Genomic DNA, 22,911 nt, shown 5'->3' on the forward strand with positions numbered 1-22,911 from the left:
AGTTCTTCTTTAAATGTTTGGTAGAATTCAGCACTGAAGCCATCGGGTCCTGGGATTTTCTTTGCCGGGGTGCTTTTTATTATGGTTTTGATTTTGTTACTTGTTATTGGTCTGTTCAGGTTTTGGATTTATTCATGGCTCAATATTGGTAGGTTGTGTGTGTCTAGGAATTTATCCATTTATACTAGATTTTCCAACGTATTGGCATATAGTTGCTCATAGTAGCCAATAATGATACTTTGAATTTCTGTGGTATCAGTTGTAATATCTCCTTTTCCCTATCTGATTTTATTTATTTAGATCTCTCTTTTTCTCTTAGTCTGGCTAAAGATTTGTCAATTTTATCTTTTCAAAACCCACCTTTTTGTTTTGTTGCTGTTTTGTATTGTTTTCTTCATGTCGAATTCATTTATTTCTGTTCTGATCTCTATTATTTCTTCTACTAATTTTGTTTTGGTTTGCTCATTTCTGGTTCTTTAAGATGCATTATTAGGTTGTTTATTTCAAGTTTTTCTTCTTTTTTGATGTAGGCACTTTTAGCTATAAAATTCCCTCTTAGTACTACTTTCACTGTATCCCGTAGGCTTTGGTATGTTGTGTTTCCATTATCTGTTTTTTCTTTTTGAGAAGGAGTTTCACTCTGTTGCTTAGGCTGGAGTGCAATGGTGTGATCTTGGCTCACTGCAACCTCCGCCTCCCGGGTTCAAACAATTCTCTTGCCTCAGCCTCCCAAGTAGCTGCGATTACAGGCACACGCCACCATGCCCAACTAATTTTTGTATTTTTAGTAGAGATGAGGTTTCACCATGTTGGCCAGGCTGGTCTCGAACTCCCAACTTCAGGTGATCCACCTGCCTCGGCCTCCCCAAGTGCTAGGATTACAGGTGTGAGCCACTGTGCCTGGCCCTCCATTATCATTTGTTGTAAGAAATGTTTAAATTTCCTTCTTAATTTCTTCATTGACCTGTTGGTCATTCAGGAGCATGTTGTTTAATTTTCACGTTTTTATTATAGTTTCCAAAATTCCTCATTATTGATATCTAGTTTTATTCCATTGTGGTCAGTGAAGATGCTTGATATTATTTCAGGTTTTTCAGAATGTGTTAAGACTTTTTTTTGTGACCTAACATATGGTCTATCCTTGAGAATGATCCATGTGCTGAGGAAAGAATGTGTATTCTACAGCTGTTGGTTGAAATGTTCTGCAAATACCTATTGGGTCCATTTGGTTTATAGTATAGATTGAGTCTGATTTTTTTGTTGTTGATTTTATGTATAGATGGTCTGTTCAATACTGAAAGTGGGGTGTTGAAGTCTCCAGCTCTTACTGTATTGGGGTCTGTCTCTGTTTAGATCTAATAATACTTGCTTTATGTATTTGTGTGCTCCAATGTTGGGTGCATATATATTTACAGTTGTTATATCCTCTTGTTGAATCGACACCTTTATCATTATGTAGTGACCTTCTTTGTCTCTTCTTACAGTTTTTGTCTTGAAATCTATTTTGTCTAAATATAGCTACTCCTGCTCTTTTTTGGTTTCCATTTGCATACAATATCTTTTTCTATCCCTTTTTTTTCAGCCTATGTTTCCTCATAGATGAAATGTATTTCTTGTAGGCAACAGATCATTGGGTCTGTTGTTTTTATTCATGTAGCCACTGTGTGTTTTGTTTGGAGAGTTTAGTCCATTTTCATTCAATGTTATTATTGATGAGTGAAGACTTATTCCTGCCATTTTGTTATTTGTTTTCTGGTTGTTTTGTGGTCTTCCTTCTTTCCTTCCTTCCTGTCTTCCTTTTAGTGAAGGTGATTTTCTCTGGTGGTATGATTTATTTTCTTGCTTTTTATTTTTAGTGTATCTGTTGTATGTTTTTTGATTTGAGGTTACCACAAGGCTTGCAAATAGTCTTATAACCTATTATTTTAAGCTGTTAACAACACTGTTTGCAAACAGATAAGCAAAAGGAAAACTAATAAAAACTACACCTTAATTTCCTTTCCCTGCTTTTAAACTTTTTGTTTCTATTTATTTATTTTACTGTCTGTGTCTTAAAGAATTCTTTTAGTTATTATTTTCAATTGGTTCATCATTTAGTCTTTCTCCTAAGAATAATTTACACACCACAGTTACTGTGTTACGATATTCTGTGTTTTTCTGGGTTCTTAGTATTGCCAGTGACTTTTGTACTTTCAGATGATTTCTTATTGCTCATTAATATCTGTTTCTTTCTGATTGAAGTACTCTTTAGTATTTCTTGTGGGCCAAGTCTGGTGTTGATGAAATCCCCAGCTTTTGTTTGTCTGAGAAAGTCTTCATTTCTCCTTCATGTTTGAAGAATATTTTTGCCAGATACACTATTCTAGGGTAAAAGCTTTTTACCTTCAGCACTCTAAATATGTCATGCCACTCTCTCCTGGCCTGTAAGGTTTCCACTGAAAAGTCTGTTGCCGGATGTGCTAGAGTTCTATTACATGTTATTTGTCTCTTTTCTCTTGCTGCTTTTTAGGATTCTTTCTTTATCCTTGACTTTTGGGAGTTTTATTAAGTGTGTTGAGGTAGCCTTCTTTGAGTTAAGTCTGTTTGGTGGTGTATAACCTCCTTCTACTTGGATATTGGTATCTTTCTCTAGATTTGGGAAGTTCTCTGTTGTTATCCATTTGAATAAACTTTCTACCCTATCTCTTTCTTTACCTCCTCTGTAAGGCCAATAACTATTCAGTTTGCCCTTCTGAGGCTATTTTCTAGATCTGGTAGGCATGCTTTATTGTTTTCTTTTTCTTTTTTTTCTTTTGTCTCTTCTGAGTCTGTGTTTTCAAATAAACTGTCTTCAAGCTCACTAATTCTTTACTCTGCTTGATCAGTTCTACTACTAAAAGACTAATGCATTCTTAAGTATGTCAGTTGCATTTTTCAACTCCAGAATTTCTGCTTCTTTTTAATTATTTCAATCTCTTCGTTAAATTTGTCTGATAGAATTCCGAATTCCTTCTCTGTGTTATCTGGAATTTCTTTGAGCTTCCTCAAAACAGCTATTTTGAATTTTCTATCTTAAAGGTCACATATCTGTTTCTCTAGCACTGGTCTCTGGTTCATTTGCTGAGGTCATGCTTTCGTGAATGGTCTTAATGCTTATGGATGTTAATCTGTGTCTGGGCATTGAAGAGTAGTCCAGGCTTGTTTGTACCTGTCCTTCTTGGGAAAGCTTTTCAGATATTTGCAAAGACTGGGTGTTGGCTGGGTGCAGTGGCTGACACCTTTAACTCTCCAGCACTTTGGAAGGTTGAGAAGGGCAGATTGCTTCAGCTCAGGAGTTTGTGACCACCCTGGATTACATGGTGAAACCCCATCTCTACAAAAAAAAAAAAAATACAAAACAAGCCGGGTGTGGTGGCATATGCCTATAGTCTCAGCTACTTGGAGGCTGAGGTGGGAGGATCACTCAAGCCCAGGAAGTTGAGGCTACAGTGAGCTGAGATGGTGCCTGTACTCCAGCCGGGGTGACAGAGTGAGATCCTGTCTCAAAAAAACAAATCATAGGTCTTGTAATCTAAGCTATGTCTTTATTAGGGTGCACCCCAAGCTCAATAATGTTGTGATATTCTTGCAGAGTTGTAGATATACTGCCTTGACAATGTTGGTTAAGATCCAGAAGAATTACCTGGATTACAAGGCAGAGACCCTTTTTCTGTTCTGTTTCTTTCTCCCAAACAGAGTGTCCTTCTCTGTTCTGAGCCCCTTGGAGTTGGGGGAGGGATGACACAAGCACCTCTGTGACTACTACCAATGTGATTGCACTGGGTCAGACCTGAAGCCAGCACAACTTTTCACCCAAGGCCTACTGTAACCACTATCTGGCTAGTGCTTATGGTTGCTCAAGGCCCTTGGGCTCTGCAGTTAGTAGGTGGCAAAATCAGCTAGGTTTGTGTCCTTCCCTTCCTGGTGGTAAGTTTCCCCAGGCCCTGGGCAGGTCTAGAGGTGTTGTAGGGAGCCAGGGACTAGAGTCAAAAACCTTAGAAGTCTGCCTGGTGAGTTGGCACTCAGACCACAAGATGCAGTCCTTCCCACTGTTTCCTCTGCTTTCCATAGGCAGAGGAGCCTCACCTTGTAGCCACTGCTACCATAGGTAGTACTGCCAGGCCACTGCCAGTGTTCCCTTAAGGCCCAAAAGCTCTTCAGTCAGCTTGTGGTTAATGCTGGCTGGTGTCGAACTCACCCTTCAGGGCAGTGGTTTCCCCTCTGGCCCAGGGCAGGTCCAGAAATGCCATCTAGAGCCAAGGCCTGGAATCGAGAACCCCAACAGCCTGCTTGGTGCTCTCTGCCACTGTGGCCAAGCTGGTACCTAAGGTGCAAGACAAAGTTCCCTTTATTTTTACTTGTTTGCCCTTTGCTTTTCTCAAGCAGGAGTATTCCCATAGCTACCATAGCTGGGAACATGCTGAGTTTCACCTGAAGCTAGCAAGGCTCAGAGTCTTATCCAAGGTCCACACTGCCTGGCCATGACTGCTGGTTTCTCAGGGCCCACAGGCTCTTTAGTCAGCAGGTGATGGGTCCTGCTGGTACTGGTTTCTTTCCTTCAAGGCAGCAAGTTCCCTTCTGGCCTAGGGTGTGTCTAGAAATGTCCTCCAGGAGCTAAGGCCTAGAAAGGGGGCCTCATGTCTCTGACTGGTGTCCTATCCTATTTTGGCTGAGCTGGTATCCAAGATGCAAGACAAAGAATATAGCTCTTTTGGAGCTGTGAACTGTGTAGCCTGGGGTTGGGTGGCACCAGCACTCCCTTGGCTGCCCCGTTCGTATGTCAGTAGGTCACGTGTCCTCCAAGTCCACTGGCTCTGAGCCCAGTTACCTTAGGAGTTGCAGTATCTGTGTCTTACCCTGCCTTTCAAATTTATTTGGGGCCCTAGAGCACTTTAGTCTGCAGTGATGTGGCTTGCTGGAATTCACGTTCTGGCCATGGGGTTGGGCAATTCCCCTCTGGCTAAGGCTAGTTTTAGTACTCCCTCCATGGGTGGGTGTCAGCTGAGTTCAGCCAGTTTTGCTTTCTGCAGTGATGGCAGCACTGAGTTCAGTGCAGTGTCTCACAACTGCTGTGTTCTCCCTCTCCCAAGTGCACACCACACAGCTCGCTGCAGTGGCAAGGAGGTGGAGTGGGGAGGGAGAATGGTGGCATTGGCTATTCAAACCTGTCTTTCCTACCCTCTTCCAATGCCTCTTTTAGTGACATGAAGTTAAAACCAGATACTGTGTGTGCTCACCTGATTTTTGGTTCTTATGAAGGTGCTTTTTTCTGTATAGATAGCTGTTAAATTGGTGTCCTTCTTGGGGGAACAATCAGTGCAGCCTTGTATTCTGCCATCTTGCTCTCTAGATTCCAGAACCTTTTTTCCTAATTTCCTTTTAAGATATTTGTTAATGTTTGGAAGCACATCTGATTTTTTGTTGTTGATTTTGTATCTTGCAACTTGTTTATTAGTTATAGCAGTTTGTTTTGTGGAGTTTTAGAGTTTTCTATAGTAACATAATGTTGTGTCCAAATGGGATAATTTTAATTCTTGTTTTTCCAATTTGGAGGCTATTTGTTTAGCCTAATTGCCCTGGTTAAGACTTCTAGTACTGTGTTGAATAGAAGTGACAAGAGTGGGGCATCCTTGCATTGTTCCTGATCCTAGAGAAAAAGCTTTCAGTTTTTCTTCATTGAATATGGTGTTAGCTGTGGGCTTCTCCTTTATGAATTTTATTTTATTATGTTGAGATACTTTTCTGTTATTCCTGGTTTGTTTTTATCATGAAAGAGTGTGAATTTTGTGAGTTTTTTTCTGCATCTATTGAAGTGATCATATAATGCTGTTCTTTATTTTGTTAATGTGGTATATTATATCAGTTGATTTTTTTGTTTATTGAATCGTCTATGCATCCTAGGGATAAATTCCACTTCGTTGTGGTATATGATTTTTTAAAAATTTTGTTGGTTAGGTTTGCTAGTATTTTATTGAGGATCTTTGCATCTATATTTGTAAGGAGTAACTAATACATTTTTTAACCTCATTAAAAATAATTTTGAAGACGTACTCCAGGTCTCAATAATGAACCTGGCCCTATGTGTTCCACTCACTGATGCTTCCCAGCGATCTAGTTTGTTTGGAATGCTTTTCCCACCATTTGACTGGATGACTCATAACTCTGGTAGTATCTCCTCGTTCCATAAAACTGTGCCTACCGACCTCCCCTGTCCTTCCAATTCTGGATTAGATGCCTTTCTTAGGGGACTTCTATCATCACATATATCATAATTAGTTATTTATTCCTTCTCTCCTAGAAGAAGCTCTTCGAGAATAAGAGCTGTATTTCCTCTTGACCTCCAATCATTAATCCAGTGTCTGACCCATTATTAGATACTTTAATATAAGCCTTCTAGTACATAAGACAAGACTGAACAAAATGAAAACATTTAATTAAGACTCAATTTTACTTTTTATTAATACCTAAGTGTCCTACAATCAAAGCACAGCTTCTTAGTTGAAAAAAGAAAGCAATTGTCTTTTGCATTAGGCGTATAAGTAAAACTGATGTCTTTGCTAGGTATTTTTTCCTGCCCTGAACATCTTATCACTGAAGTGAGCAAAGCTGTCTGTTGTTCTTTATGCTTATTTTTATTTGTCTTAGTAATTAATACTGTTAATCTCATCATCTTTAATTTGTTCTTAATAAATCTATGGGAATCTTTTATATACCTTTGCTTTTCTTTGAATTAATTTTTATACTTAAAATTACTGTCATTTAATAATTTTCCTGATTTTTTAAAACTTTTTATTTTGAGAAAAATCTTAAGTTTACAGAAAAGTTGCAAGGATATTAAGTACCAGTACACCTTTCGCCTATATTTGCCAAGTAACATTTGCCACATTTTGCTTTATTTTTGTGTCTGTATGTACAATTATGTTATTATTTGCTAATCATTAGTAAGTTGCAGACATTCTAACTCTTCTTAACTATTTCAGCATGTATATGAACAACGACTTTTAAAAATACCAATAAAATTACCAAATTCAGGAGATTTAAGATTGATATAACACTGTTATTTAATATAAGTATCAAATTCAGGAGATTTAAGATTGATGTAGTACTGTTATTTAATATATGGTTTATATTCCAAATTTTTCAGTTGTTCAGATTTTGTTCTCTGTGGCAATTTCCCCTGTAAGCTAGGATCCAGTCAGGGAGCACACATGGCATTTACATGTCATTTCTCTTCAATATCCTTTAATCTAGAGAAGTTCCTCAGCCTGAGTTTTTGAGTCTTTCATAACAGTGATTTTTTTTAAGAGTGTAGACCAGTATTTTTTTTTAATGTTGTCAACTTGGGTTTATATATTCCTTTATGATAAGATTCAATTTATTACATTTTTGTTAGGAATACTGTATGTGATGTATGTTCCTTTCTGTGCCTGTGGATCAAGAGGTACATGAAGTCAGTGATGTTAAAAGTTTGATCCATCAGAACCCTTTGTAACTAATAAGTAATTTGTGGAGAAATATTTGAGATTGTAAATATTCTGTTCTCCAAGAAACATTCATTGGTTTTAGCATTTCTTGATGATTATTACTTAAGTCAGTTATTACTATAATAGTTTCAAAGTGATGACTTTGTAGCTCTGTCATTCTTCTGTATTGATTTGTTGGTCTAATACTTTCTAATGGAGGTATTTCTTTATGGAATTGTCCTAAATGGAGTTCATAAAATATCAGTGGAAATGACCTAAGATTTTTCTCTTTTTATTATGGAAATGTTAAATGTACAAAAAAAATCAGAATACTACAGCTGTGATTCAAGAGTTTTAAACATTAGTCATATTTGCTTTACCTATCTTGTGTGTGTGTGTGTGTGTGTGTGTTTGCTGCAATTTTTGAAAGTATGTTGGAGATATCATGACATTTTTATCCCTAAGTATTTTGGTATGTATCTCCTAAGAATATTTTTTATATAGCTACAACAGCATTAGGTCACCTAAAAAATGAACAATTCCATAATATCACGTAATAACCAGTTTATGTTAAAATTTCCCCAATGTCGGCCGGGCGCGGTGGCTCAAGCCTGTAATCCCAGCACTTTGGGAGGCCGAGGTGGGCGGATCACGAGGTCAGGAGATCGAGACCACGGTGAAACCCCGTCTCTACCAAAAATACAAAAAATTAGCCGGGCGCAGTGGCAGGCGCCTGTAGTCCCAGCTACTCAGGAGGCTGAGGCAGGAGAATGGCGTGAACCTGGGAGGCGGAGCTTGCAGTGAGCCGAGATCGCGCCACTGCACTCCAGCCTGGGCGACAGAGCGAGACTCTGTCTCAAAAAAAAAAAAAAAAAAAAAAATTTCCCCAATGTCTTTTTTTTTTTTTTAATGACCCAATTCAACATTTATACATTATACTTGGACCCAAAAGGACCCAGTTTGACATTCATACGTTGCACTTGGTTTCTCTTAAGTCTTTCTTAATTTAGAACAGGTCATTCTTGCACTTTTTTCCTTAATTACATTAAGTTTTTAAATGAATTATTCACTTTGGAAAGAAAATAAACTTTTTGGTTTTGTAATTAGCAAGTAATTTGCGAGTTTTGGCGCAGCACAAATATCCTGTTCTTTAGTAGCTTTTACCTAGTAGTTTTCACTTCCATTGATGATCCTTGCCTACATCAGTTATTTTCTTGGAGGTTGCATGTGGCCAAGCACACAACCACACACACAAACACAAATGAACAAGAAAAACTGATTTTTTTTGGTTACACACAAAATATCATATTCTATACATTTTTCTGCAACCTTGTATTTCACTTAATATATTAAGGAGTTTTCCTAAGTAGAGGGATTCCCTCTTATCTCTAAGGGTTCCTCCCCTCTTCCATGAGGAGAGGTATAAACCAACTTTTTTTTCAAACTGTATTTGAGAACCTCTATAAGATCTGAATTAAATACTGAACTAACATTTGAAATGCAACGATAAAAATTTAAACAATTTTTGAATTTGGAATTGTATTTATAAAGCATCTCTTCATCATGATTTTAGCCTGAAGTTTTCATATAAATAGTAATATGTATGAAAGAGTTGGGTTATCATTTACATTTGATTAGAATTTGCAAAAAACTATTTTCATAAAACTTATTCTATTTCTATCCTCTGATTTACTTGAAATTATTATGGTCTTTTTTTCATCAAAAATTATTTGTATTCTTTCATATATCTTTATGACCATAGAGATAACAAAATAAGTTACAACTACTTGGCCTAATGGAATGAAAATAATAATGAACATTTACTGAGTGAATGTTTTGTTCTTGGCACCATGCTTAAAAATTAAACCCTTTACATATACTAACTCCTTTAATTACCTTATAATTTTAGTATGTAGATGACATTATTCCTTTTTTTTTTTTTGAGACAGGGTCTCGCTCTGACATCCAGGCTGGAGTGCAGTGGAGCAAGCACAGCTCACTGCAGCCTCAACCTCCCAGGCTCAAGCAATCCTCCCACCTCAGCCTTTCAAGTAGCTAGGACTACAGTCGTGAGTCATGATGCCTAGCTAATTTTTTACATTTTTTTAGAGACGAGGTCTCCCTGTGTTCCCCAGGCTGGTCTTGAATTCCTGAGCTCAAATGATCCTGTAGCCTTGGCCTCTCAAAGCACTGGGATTAGCCATGCATAAGCATGAGCCACTGTGCTGGGCCTGACATTATTCTTAAAAATGAGGAATTTAAAAATTCATATAAGAGAAGCATCTTGTCTAAGATACAATTTTTTTTTTTTTTTTTTTTTTGGAGATGGAGCCTCTCACTGTCGCCTGGGCTAGAGTGCAGTGGCGAGATCTCAGCTCACTGCAACCTCCACCTCTCGAGTTCAAGCAATTCTCCTGCCTCAGCCTCCCAAGCACCTGGGATTACAGGTGCCTGCCACCACGCCCGGCTAATTTTTTGTACTTTTTCTAGAGACGGGGTTTCACTATGTTGGCCAGGCTGGTCTCAAACTCCTGACTTCGTGATCCACCCGCCTCGGCCTCCCAAAGTGCTGGGATTACAGGCATGAGCCACCACGCCTGGCCCAAAAAATGTTATTTAACTGATCTGAAACTTAAACATGTTTGTTTAACACCAACATATGTGATTCTGAACCACGCATACTATGCTGCTTATTCACAATAGCAAAGACATGGAATCAACGTAAATGCCCATCAACAAGTAGCCTGGATAAGGAAAATGTGGTGCATATACACCATGGACTACTTATGCAGCCATAAAAATAAACAAGATCATGTCCTTTGCAGGAACATGGATGGAGCTAGAGGCCATTATCCTTAGTAAACTAACACAGGAACAGAAAACCAAATACTGCATGTTCTCACTTATAAATGAGAGCTAAATGATGAGAACACATTGACGCATAGAGGGGAAGAGCAGATTCTGGGGCCTTCTAGAGGATGGAGGGTGGGAGGAAGGAGAGGATCAGGGAAAATAGCTAATGAGTACTAGGCTTAGTACCTGGGTGACGAAATAATCTGTACAACAAATCCCCGTGACACGAGCTTACCTGTTTACCTATATAACCAGTACATGTACCCTTGAACTTAAAAGTTAAAAAAAAAAAGAATTCATTTGTTAAGATTTTAAATTTTATAGTATTAAGTTTATTATTTTGATTTTGGTTTTTGATTTTGATACTTTATGCTATATGGTCCTATTTACATGTTGATCTTTGTGACAGGTATTTTAACAATGGACTTAAAGAGCCTGTGGACCCTAATATGAGAAATTATAAGTACAGTAGGGGTCACCTCTGGGATGTGTGACATCAGTTGGTAACCTCAAAGTGAAACTGGAGTTTAGGGTGAAATAGGGCATAGAGTGGTGGGAAGTTGACCAAATTGTAGCCCTTCCTTTTGATTCAGTGTACTAATGATCCTTGTCAGAATGGAGTCCTTTTAGCTATAAGGAGAAGATCCAGACCTGGGACATGACTAATTAGAATCACAGTTTCTTCATTTTTGAAAACTTTTCCTTCCCCATTTGAAACTAGACCATTTTATAATTAGTAATTGATACGTTAATAGTGCAAAAGATATTCAAACTGCACAGTATTTTTTGGTATTTTTTATTGTTTCATGTAGTACAAAATTCAAAAGGTACAGAAGGGAATACACTAAGGGTCTTTTTCCCCAGAGACAGCCACTGGTATCAATTTTCTTTGTTACCATGTATTTTCTTCCAGATATAATTTATATACACATGCATTCTTTTTAGCAGTCCCATATAAAGGCAGTTGCTATACACACGGTACCGAGCCTTGAGGTTTTTCACTTAACAGTATATCATGGAGATTATTTCATGTCTGTGTATTGTGAATTTCCTTATTCATTTTTATAGCTGCACAGTACTCTGTTATAAAGGTATACCATAATTTATTTAGCCAAACCTAAATAAATCTAACTTACTTACATTGTTTCAGTCTTACTTGTAAGGACAGTGCTACAGGGAATAATAGGCAAGTCATTTTGTACATAAAGATGTGCATTTGGTATCTGTGCAGGATAAATTGTTAAATAAGGGGTTGCTGTGTCAGTTTGTGCATTTATAACTTTGACAGCAGGTGCTGAATATCCCTCCATAAAGGCCGTATGCTCCCACTAACAATATAGGAGAGTTTATATTAGCAAATTGCTCAATCTTGTTGAAGCTTTAACTTTCATTTCCCTTCTTATCAGTGAGGTTGAGCATAGTTTCATGTGCTAGGGACCCATTTGTATTTTCTTTCCCAATACACTCTTTAAATTCTGGTTTAGTATAACGACTTAAGGTTTAACTTTTTTTTTTTTTTTGAGATGGAGCCTTCCTCTGTCATCCAGGCTGGAGTGCGGTAGCACGATCTCGGCTCACTGCAATCTCCACCTCCCGGGTTCAAGCGATTCTCCTGCCTCAGCCTCCTGAGTAGCTGGGATTACAAGCACATGCCACCATGCCCGGCTAATTTTTGTATTTTTAGTAGACATGAGGTTTCACCATGTTGGTCAGGCTGTTTTCGAACTCCTGACCTCGTGACCTGCCCGCCTTGGCCTCCCAAAGTGCTGGAATTACAGGCGTGAGCCACCGTGCCCAGCCAGGTTTAACATTTTTGAAGCTGTTGTCTGAAGATACTTATGGCAAGACTAGACATAATATAGAAGTTAATATTATGAGCTCTGGAGTCTTAGGTTTATTTCTTGGCTTTGCCGCTTGTAACACCTTAGGCAACTTACATGTATTAAGTCAGATAAAGCATATGAAAGCACAGTGCCTAGCACATAAGAGCACAAGAATGTTAGCTATTGTTAGTATGCCTGGTGCATGCCAATAATAACTAACATTATTAGCTATTATATGTTAGTTAACTATAGTCACTCTAGTTACTATGTATAGTTAACTTTGTTCCATAAATGCTTTATTTGTAGTATAATTATAATTATGTAAAAATACTAATTTTTTATTAGCAATAAAAATGAATATGCCAAAATATTAATTGTAATTAATACCAGTTAAGTAACTGGTGCCAGGAGAATTTTGAGTAATTTGTGTTATTTTTAATGTCTAATTTTTCTGTAATGGAAATATGTTTTATAATAGAAAAATATGGTAGACATTGTTGTGAAATGAGTTTTGTTAAAATACACCTCCCCTCTTTTTTCATTACAGACAGAGAGTGCATGGGCTGAAGAATACTCTGAAAAGAAGAAAGGGTCTCACAAGCGCTCAGCATCTTGGGGCAGTACAGATCAACTTAAGGAGGTCAGAAAACTGGTTCTAAGATAATGGGTGTGGAAATATGATCCTTTTGTTGGCTATTTCCTTGATATGGGCAGCAAGGATTTGTTGTTTTCCATTGATTTCTTTTTTCTTTTTGGCTTGTGAAATAACAGAAAAACAATTATTGTGTTGATTTAATAAAGATTTCAGTAGGGAGATTTATGTATCACTTACCTGGTTATGTATTTTTATCTTTTTTTAGGAGAGTTCATACCTGTCTGTTAACATCAGATTTAAAAATTGTAACAATACAACAAATTCACATTTATTTATTTATTTTTTTGTGAGACGGAGTCTCACTCTGTTGCCCAGGCTGCAGTGCAGTGGTGCAATCTTGGCTTATTGCAGGCTCTGCCTCCCACGCTCAAGCAATTCTCGTGCCTCAGCCTCCCAAGTACCTGGGACTGCAGGTGTATGCCACCATGGCCAGATAAGTTTTGTTTCTTTCAGTAGAGATGGGGTTTCATCATGTTGTCCACACTGGTCTCTAACTCCTGACCTCAAGCAGTCTGCCTGCCTTGGCCTCCCAAAGTGCTGGGATTTCAGGTGTGAGCCACTGCACCCGGCCACATTTATTATTTTTCTATATATGGTGATGTTTCTGAAATGCAGTACTCACTATAACCATGATGATTATGGCTCCATGCTATGATTATCATTTTCTGTGCTGCTCATTAGTGACATTTTCATTTCACACATAATGTAGAAATGCAAAAACTCGGTCAAAGAATAAATAAGATACTCATTGGAATTGCATTCATTATTTAAAGATGATATCTGTGAATATATTTCATGGCTTCGGTTGATTTTTAAATACTGTGTAATTTTTGGAGCTGTTGAAAGCTAGGTGTTCAATAAAGAAATCTAAATTGAAATAAAAGTTAACTTATAGTAAAGGCAATGAGAATGATTTTTTTTTTTAATTCTTTGTGAAAACTGTAATGTAATTTATTCTAAGTGCTGAAAACTATTTGTGTAGTACTTGGGAAGCTTGAAGGCTGAGAACAGTGTTGGAACATATACACATACATGCATGTGTATATATGTATAAAATTATGAACAAAATTGAGACTTTGTGATATGGTTCAAAAATTCAAAGGACTTATTAAGGGTAAGTTTTACTGGTTCTTATTAAGCAAGGATGTGTTTTTATTTTGTGTGGAAAACACTCTGGTGTACTTGCTATTTTTGCTTTCTCAGATTGCAAAATTACGCCAGCAGTTGCAGAGAAGTAAACACAGCAGTCGGCATCATCGAGATAAAGAAAGACAGTCTCCATTTCATGGCAACCATGCGGCTATTAACCAGTGTCAGGTAAGAGTGCCAATACCACAAAATCCAGAAAAGGAATTTGTTGTTTTTCTGGTGATTTGTTATTTCATTGGTAATTGTTTAGGACAAAAATGCTCAAAAACATATTTGAAACAGCGATTTAAATACTGAATCACAGTCTTTATAAGAAAACAGAATATTAAGTTGACAAAATGATATTTTCCTTTAGTGACCTAAGATATGACTTCTAGGAGACATAGCTGCTTATCTGTTTTGGTTTACCATATTTTTGGCTTTATCAGTTCAATAATTTGGAGGCAGAATGATACAGAGAATTAAGCATTGGGTATGGAACAGGCCCTGGCTGAATACCTTATCCTTTCTAAGTCTCAGTTTCCTCATGTGAAGATGGGAATAATAATACCTGTCTCGGGCAGGGAACATCACACATCAGGGCCTGTTGTGGGCTGGGGCGATGGGAGAGGGATAGCATTAGAAGAAATACCTAATGTAAATGACGAGTTAATGGGTACAGCAAACCAACACGGCACATGTGTACATATGTAACAAACCTGCATGTTGTGCACATGTACCCTAGAATTTAAAGTATAATTTTAAAAAAATGTAAAAAAAAATACCTGTCTCATAGAAGTCTTTTGATAGAGACAAACCTTTATCTGTTTTGATTTTTTAGTAGAACCCATGAACTGCTCTTGATGGCTCATCCAGCCAAAGAGCACTTTTTTTTACTGAATTGAAATTGGATGAGATCTCTTGGGAAGGAGAAAGCAAGTTCATTTCAGGTCCTTGAGGATCTTTCAAGTTCCAGAATTGAAGCTTTGGGAATGAGGAAGGCTAGATTGAATGTTCCATGTTAACAGTAAGGCAGCAGGGCCTGGAAGGTAGAGGGAAACTAGAAGGCTTAGTTAGTTCTGTGACTCTCAAGATTGTTTTATAATACTGGAGTTGGCAAACTGGCCTGGGAGCCAAGAATGTCCCATCATGTGTTTCTGTAAATAAGGTTTTATTAGAAAACAGTCACTCTCATTTTTTAATGTATTGTCTATTGTTCCTTTTCATGCCATAAAAATAAACATTTGACTCTATCTTCACGTTTTGCATTTATGGATTCAACCAACCATGGATCAAACATATTTTTGGAAAAATATAATAGAATATGTATAAATTTAAATATATTTTAAAATATAATTAAAAATACAAATAAAAATGCGGTATAACAACTATTTATGTAGTATTTACATTGTATTAGGTATTATAAGTAATCTAGAGATTATTTAAAATATACAGGAGGATGTTCCTAAATCATATGCACTTACCATGCCATTTTATATAAGGGACTTGAGCATCTGTGGATTTTGGTATTTGGAGGGGTGTCCTGTCCTGGAACCAGTCTTCTGAAATTGAGTAGTTGAAACAGAGACTGTCTGGTTCACAAAGCCTAAAATACTTACTGTTTGGCCCTTTACAGAGAAGGCAGGCCAACCCCTTTTATAGTTTGGTAGTGTCTGATGTTTGTTAAATATATAGATTGTTTGCAATGGAAAGTATGGGTAAAGGTATAGAATTTTTCAAACTGATTTTGCCCCAAAATATTAATACTTGGGTCAGATTTGATTTCACAGATTTATAGAGATTTTGTTTGTTAGTTTTGCTCTATCACCCAGGCTGGAGTGCAGCAGGGTGGTCACAGCTCACTACAGCCTCGACTTCCTGGGTTTATGTGATCCTCCCCCACCTCAGCCTGCTGAGTAGATGAGACTACATATGTGCACCACCACGCCTGGCTAATATTTTTATTTTTTTATTTTTATTTTTGTAGAGATGGGGTCTCTGTTGCCCAGGCTGGTCTCTTAACTCCTAGCTTCGAGTGATTCTCCCACCTTAGCCTCTCAAAGTGTTGGAATTACAGGCATGAGCCACTATGTCCAGCCAAATTTATAGTTCAATTATAATTTCCAGTAACTTTTTTCTGTATTTAAGATATTTTAATTAAAAATATGGTTATACATTAGTATTAGTGTATATTAAAACCTGTATAAACTAGATTTATTTCTGGAGAAACAGAAATTTTAAATTGACAAAATAAGAAATGAAAAATTTGTAAAGACTAATAACTTTTGAATTTGGAGTGTTAATTAAAAACCCAGTCTCAGGCCGGGCGCGGTGGCTCACGCTTGTAATCCCAGCACTTTGGGAGGCCGAGGCGGGCGGATCATGAGGTCAGGAGATCGAGACCACGGTGAAACCCTGTCTCTACTAAAAATACAAAAAATTAGCCGGGCGTGGTGGCGGGCGCCTGTAGTCCCAGCTACTCGGAGAGGCTGAGGCAGGAGAATGGCGTGAACCCGGGAGGCGGAGCTTGCAGTGAGCCGAGATCGCGCCACTGCACTCCAGCCTGGGTGAGAGAGCGAGACTCCATCTCAAAAAAAAAAAAAAAAAAAAAAAAAACCCAGTCTCACTCTCAAGAGACTGAAGACCCAGATGATTTTACAGATGAATTTGCCAACCTTCCCCTTCCTCTCATTCATTCATAAATAAATGGTATGTGTTTCTAAAAAATAAGGCCACTTTTTACTCTCAGTCCATATTTTTACTCCCAGTCCATATTTTTACTCCAAGTAGAATAGGGATTAGGATAGAATTTTATTGAATTAAGTGGCTAGTTTTAGGACTTCAGAAGTTTCTGAAGTGATTATTTTTTAAACTTGTGTTAAAACCAACAATTTTAAAGTGGTTATTCAAATTTCCTTTTTTTTCTTCTTTCAAGTTGAATTTACTTAATAAAGGTTGTTGGAATTTACTTGAAATTTATATTTAATTTAAAAACATTTCCTTGCAGAGAAGGTAAGGACAAGAAAATAGAGAAACTTGAAAAATAATTCATCTAGTTTGAGTTTTGTACACTTGACACATCAAGCGTCTCAACTATTTCTCTCATTTTATTTAGTGTTATCAGCCAGCCACAAGTCAGGCACATGTGCATCATGATAGTAATGACGGTAGTACTCATGTTTAATTGAAACTCATGCTGGCTGGGCTTGGTGGCTCACGCCTGTAATCCCAGCACTTTGGAAGGCTGAGGTGGGTGGATCACCTGAGGTCAGGAGTTCGAGACTAGCCTGGCCAACATGGCGAAACCACATCTCTACTAAAAATACAAAAATCAGCCAGGCTGGCAGGTGCCTGTAACCCCAGCTACTTGGGAGGCTGAGGCAGGAGAATGGCTTGAACCCAGGAGGCAGAGGTTGCAGTGAGCCGAGATCGTGCCACTGCACTCCAGCCTGGGTGACAGAGTGAGACTCTATCTCAAAAAAAAAAAAAAAAAAAAAAAAAAAATTAAAAAGAAACTCTTGGGCTGTAAACATGAAAATAATTTCTATTAAGTTATTGTTTTGGTGGGTTCTCTATCTAATGGAGAAAAGTGCCACATGATACATGTGTACTTTTGAGGCCATTCATCAGCCCATACAATATTTATTAATCATTTTGGCCTGTAACTGTAGTACTCATTAGGGGATGTGGTGATAAAGAAATATTGTCTGTCCTCACCAGTTCTCATATTAAAGAGATATGAGTGAACAGTTAATTATAACACTGTATAATGAATGTGTTGATAGGGAGAATTCAGAATGCAATAGAAGATGTGTTTATTTGGAATAGGATGGAGTCATCTAGAAAGACGTCTCAGAGAAAGTGGTGTCTAGCTGATCCCTGAAAGATAAGTATGAGGTGGAAAAAGTCATGTCCCCAGGTAGGAGTAGTGGTAAGAGATTAGGCAGGAGAGAGAGGTAAATAGCAGCCAAACCTGAAAGTCTCCATGTTCACTTATTAAGACATTTAGACTTCATAAATGCAGGATATGGATATGTGACTATTTTATAATGGTCATTATGGGGTCAGATATAGAATGAATTGGGAAGAGACAAGATTAAAAGTAGGGAAATAATTTAAGAATAGGATTTAGTGATCCAAGTAAGAAATGATGGCCTCTGGTACGGTAGAAACTTTTAAACTGCTGAGGATGAACTTGAGTGATATTTAGAAGGTAAGAATTAATAGTTGAGTTCTATTAAAAGGGTTTACTATGGTAAGCATTTGGATACATTATTGGCATTCAATCCTCATCTTTAAGGTGGGGTTTGTTAGTCTCTCCATTTTATAAAAAAGAACATCAAGGCCCAGAGAGGTTAGGTATATTGTTTAAGGTCACACGAGACAGCCAGAATTCTAACCTGGGCATTCTAACTTCAGAGTCTGAGGTTTTTAAACTCGGTGCTAGCTGATGATTGACGAGATTTGAGAAAAATAGAGATGGAAGTTAAGGATGATGTCAATTTTAACTTTTAAAATATGATTTAAGGCTGGCCATGGTGGCTCATGCCTGTAATCCCAGCATTTTGGGAGGCCGAGGCGGGTGGATTGCTTTAGCCCAGGAGTTCAAGACCAGCCTGGGCAACATGGCAAAACCCCGTCTCTACTAAAAACACAAAAATAAGCCAGGCATGGTGCCCGCACGCCTATAATCCAAGCTACTCAGGAGGCTGAGGCACGAGAATAGCTTGAATCTGGGAGGCAGAGGTTGCAGTGAGCTGAGACCACACCACTGCACTCCAGCCAGGGGCGATAGAGTTCTCTAAATAAACAAACAAACAATGAAAAAATAAAATGAAAAATGAAATAGGATTTTAAAAGTTTATCTGTCTACCTCAACACCATATATAAAAGTAACTCAAAATCGTCAAGGACCTAAATGTAAGAGCTAAACCTAACAGCTCTTAGAAGAAAATATAGTCATAACGTTTGTGACATTGCGTTAGGCAATGGCTTCTTAGAAATGACACTAAAAGCAAAAGCAAGAAAAGAAGAAGTAGATAAATTGTACTTCATCAAAATTAAAAACTTGTGATTCTAAGGGCATCATCAAGAATGTGAAAAGATAACCCACAGAACAGGATAACCCACAAATCATATATCTGATAAGGCATTTGTGTGTAAACTACATAAAGAACTCTTGCAACTCAATAACCCACAAATCATATATCTGATAAGGCATTTGTGTCTAAACTACGTAAAGAACTCTTGCAACTCAATAATTTAACAAAAACATTTAAAAATGGGCACAGGATCTGAACAGAGAGTTCTCCAAGGAAGATGTACAAATAGCCAATAAACACATGAAAAAGATGCTCAACATAATTTGTCAATAGGGAAGTGCAATTCAAAACTCCAGTGAAATACCAGTTCATATGCATTAGAATGCTGTAATTTAAAAGACAGATAATAAGTGTTAGGGGAGGATGTGGAGAAATTGGAACATATATATATATTTATATATATATTTATACATTATATATTTATATATATATAAAGAGAGAAGCTCCTTCTCAATTAAAAAATATATATAAACTTTTATTTATTTTTATTTTATTTTATTTATTTATTTTGGGATGGAGTCTCACTGTCGCCTGAACTGGAGTGCGGTGGCGCGATCTTGGATCACTGTAACCTCCGCCTCCCGGGTTCAAGCGATTCTCCTGCCTCAGCCTCCTGAGTAGCTGGGATTATAGGCACCTACCAACACGCCCGGCTAATTTTTTGAATTTTTAGTAAAGATGGGGTTTTACTGTGTAGGCCAGGCTGGTCTCATACTCCTGACCTTGTGATCCTCCCCGCCTCGGTCTTCCAAAGTGCTGGGATTACAGGTATGAGCCACTGCACCCAGCCTACTTTTTTTTGTTTGTTTGTTTGAGACAGAGTTTCACTCTTTTTGCCCAGGCTAGAGTGCAATGGCATGATCTTGGCTCATTGTAATCTCTGCCTACCAGGTTCAAGTGATTCTCCTGCCTCAGCCTCCTGAATAGCTGGGATTACAGGCATGTGCTACCACGCCCAGCTAATTTTGTATTTTCAGTAGAGACGGGGTTTTACCATGTTGGCTGGGTTGGCCACAAACTCCTGACCTCAGGTGATATGCCCGCCTCGGCCTCCCAAAGTACTAGGATTACAGGTATGAGCCACCACACCCAGCCTTTTTTTTTTTTTTTTTTTGCATTTATAGTAGAGATGGGGTTTCACCTTGTTGGCCAGGCTGGTCTTGAACTCCTGGCCTCAGGTGATCCACCTGCCTCAGCTTCCCAAAGTGCTGGGATTACAGGCATGAGCCACTGCGCCTGGTTAGAACTTTGATATATTAATGGTAGGAATGTAAACAGTTGCTTTGGAGAATAGTGTGGCAGTTCCTCAAAAGACTAAACATGGAATTGCTAAATGGCCCAGCACTTCCTCTCCTAGGTATATACCCAAGAGAATTGAAAATATATGTCCACATAAAAACTTGTACATGTATGTTAATGGCAGCATTATTCATAATAGCCAAAATGTAGAAAAATCCCAATGTCTATCAGCTGATAAAAGGGTAAATAAAATGTGGTATATCCATACGGTGGAATTTTATTTGATCATAAAAAAGAATGGAGTACCAATACATGTGACAACATGCCTGAACCTTGAAAACATTATGCTGGCCAGGCACAGTGGCTTATGCCCGAAATACCAGCACTTTGGGAGGCCAAGTTGGGTGGATCACTTGAGGTGAGGAGTTTGAAACCACCCTGACAACATAGTGAAACCCCATCTCTACTAAAAATACAAAAAAATTAGCTGGACATGGTGGTGCGTGCCTGTAGTCCTAGCTACTTGGGAAGCTGTGGCAGGAGAATCACTTGAACCTGGGCGGCAGAGGTTGTGGTGAGCTGAGATCGTGCCACTGCAGTGCAGCCTGGGCGACAGGCGAGACTCCATCTCAATAAATAAATAAATAAATGAAATAAATAAATAAATGAAAGAAACAAAACATGCTAGTGAAAAAAAAAAAAAAGACACAAAAGGGCACATAACATACAATTCCATTCTTAGGAAATACCCCAAATAGGCAAACCCATAGAGATAGAGAATAGACTGGTATCGGGGGAACCGCCCCCCATATTTCAACGTAGGTTCTTTCTATTTTCCCTAAGTGTTGGCTGGTCTGAGAAATAAAGAGTACAAAGAGAGGAATTTTACAGCTGGGCCTCCAGGGGTGACATCACATATTGGTAGGTCTGTAATGTCCGCCTGAGCCGCAAAACCAACAGGTTTTTATTAAGGGCTTTAAAAGGGGAGGGGATGTACGAACAGGGAGTAGGTCACAAAGATCACATGCTTTAAAGGGCAATAAAGACCACAAGGCAAAGGGCAAAGCAATGATCACAAGGCAAAGGGCAAAATTAGAATTACTGATGAGGGTCTATGTTCAGCTGTGCACATATTGTCTTGATAAATATCTTAAACAACAGAAAACAGGGTTCAGGAGCAGAGAACTGGTCTGATGTCAAATTTACCAGGGCAGGATCTTTTCCCCACCCTAATAAGTAAGCCTGAGGGTACTACAGGAGACCAGGGCATATTTCAGTCCTTATCTCAACTGCGTAAGACAGACACTGCCAGAGCGGCCGTTTATAGACCTCCCCCCAGGAATGTATTCCTTCCCCAAGGTATTAATTATTAATATTCCTTGCTGGGAAAAGAATTCAGCGATATCTCTCCTACTTGCACATCCGTTTATAGGCTCTCTGCAAGAAGAAAAATACGGCCGTATTCTGCCCGACCCTGCAGGCAGTCAGAACTTTGGTTGTCTTCCCTTATTCCCTAAAATTGCTGTTATTCTGTTCGTTTTCAAGGTGCACTGATTTCATATTGTTCAAACACCCATGTTTTACAATCAGATTTCATATTGTTCAAACACACATGTTCTATAATCAGTTTGTACAATAGTGTTCCTGAGGTGATCTACATTCTCAGCTTACAAAGATAACAGGATTAAGAGATTAAAGTAAAGACAGGCATAAGAAATTATAAGAGTATTATTTGGGAACTGATAAATGTCCATGAAATCTTCACAATTTATGTTCAGAGATTGCAGTAAAGACAGGCATAAGAAATTATAAAAGTGTTAATTTTGGGAACTGATAAATGTCCATGAAATCTTCACAATTTATGTTTCTCTGCTGTGGCTCCAGCCAGTCCCTCTGTTCGGGGTCCCTGACTTCCTGCAACAGACTGGTGGTTGAGTAGGGCTGGGAAAGTTGGGGAGAAATGATGAATGGCTGCTAATGAGGGGCTGCTTTTGGTATGATTTGAAAATAGATTGCAGTTATGGTCACACAGCTCTGTTCAATACCATTAAAAAACCAAAGTTAGCTGGGTGTGGTGGTACCCATTGTAGTCCCAGCTACTAGGGAGGCTGAGATGGGGGGATTACTTGAGCCCAGGAGTTCAAGACCAGCCTGGGCAACATAATGGGATCCCATCTCTTAAAAACAGCAACAACAAAAAACCCATAGTTATATAATTTAAATGAGTGAATTGTATGGTATTATACATTATATTTTAGTAAAGCTTTTAAAGAAATGTCAACCAAGATGAAAAACATAAATATATAAAATATGAATACAGTTGTCTAGAAATAGTAAATTAGATGCTTAAAAAGAATCAAAAAAGTAAACAGGGAGGTTATTTAACAGTGCACTCTGAAGTCAGACTGTTTGGCTTGAAGTCTGAGTCCTGCTGCCTGCTAGAGGTGTGAAGTTCCTCAGTTTCTCTGCATAGTAATATTACCTGTTTGTTGTGTTGTCCAGAGGCTTAAATGGGATAAAATGTTATAAAACTCTTTATGCAATTCTAAGCACATAGTAATTTCTCAGTATCTTAGGCCATTTGAGGGAGCACCTAAATGTAAAAGACGTAAATAGACTTGGTTTCCTTG

The 22,911-nt window shown here is 38.1% G+C and overlaps 1 protein-coding gene across 1 annotated transcript in view; it reads left to right on the forward strand.

Moving 5' to 3' along the window:
* The window catches only part of FAM117B (family with sequence similarity 117 member B), a 156,299-nt gene that overhangs the window by 90,387 nt on the left and 43,001 nt on the right, over nucleotides 1–22,911 (forward strand). The window contains exons 3-4 of the mRNA XM_055290236.2: nucleotides 12,705–12,797; nucleotides 14,016–14,129. Of these exons, the coding sequence (XP_055146211.1) occupies nucleotides 12,705–12,797; nucleotides 14,016–14,129 (207 nt within the window). The remainder of the gene's footprint in view (nucleotides 1–12,704; nucleotides 12,798–14,015; nucleotides 14,130–22,911) is intronic.

The sequence above is a fragment of the Symphalangus syndactylus genome, chromosome 8 (genome assembly GCF_028878055.3).
Source record: "Symphalangus syndactylus isolate Jambi chromosome 8, NHGRI_mSymSyn1-v2.1_pri, whole genome shotgun sequence".
Classification (NCBI taxonomy): domain Eukaryota; kingdom Metazoa; phylum Chordata; class Mammalia; order Primates; family Hylobatidae; genus Symphalangus; species Symphalangus syndactylus.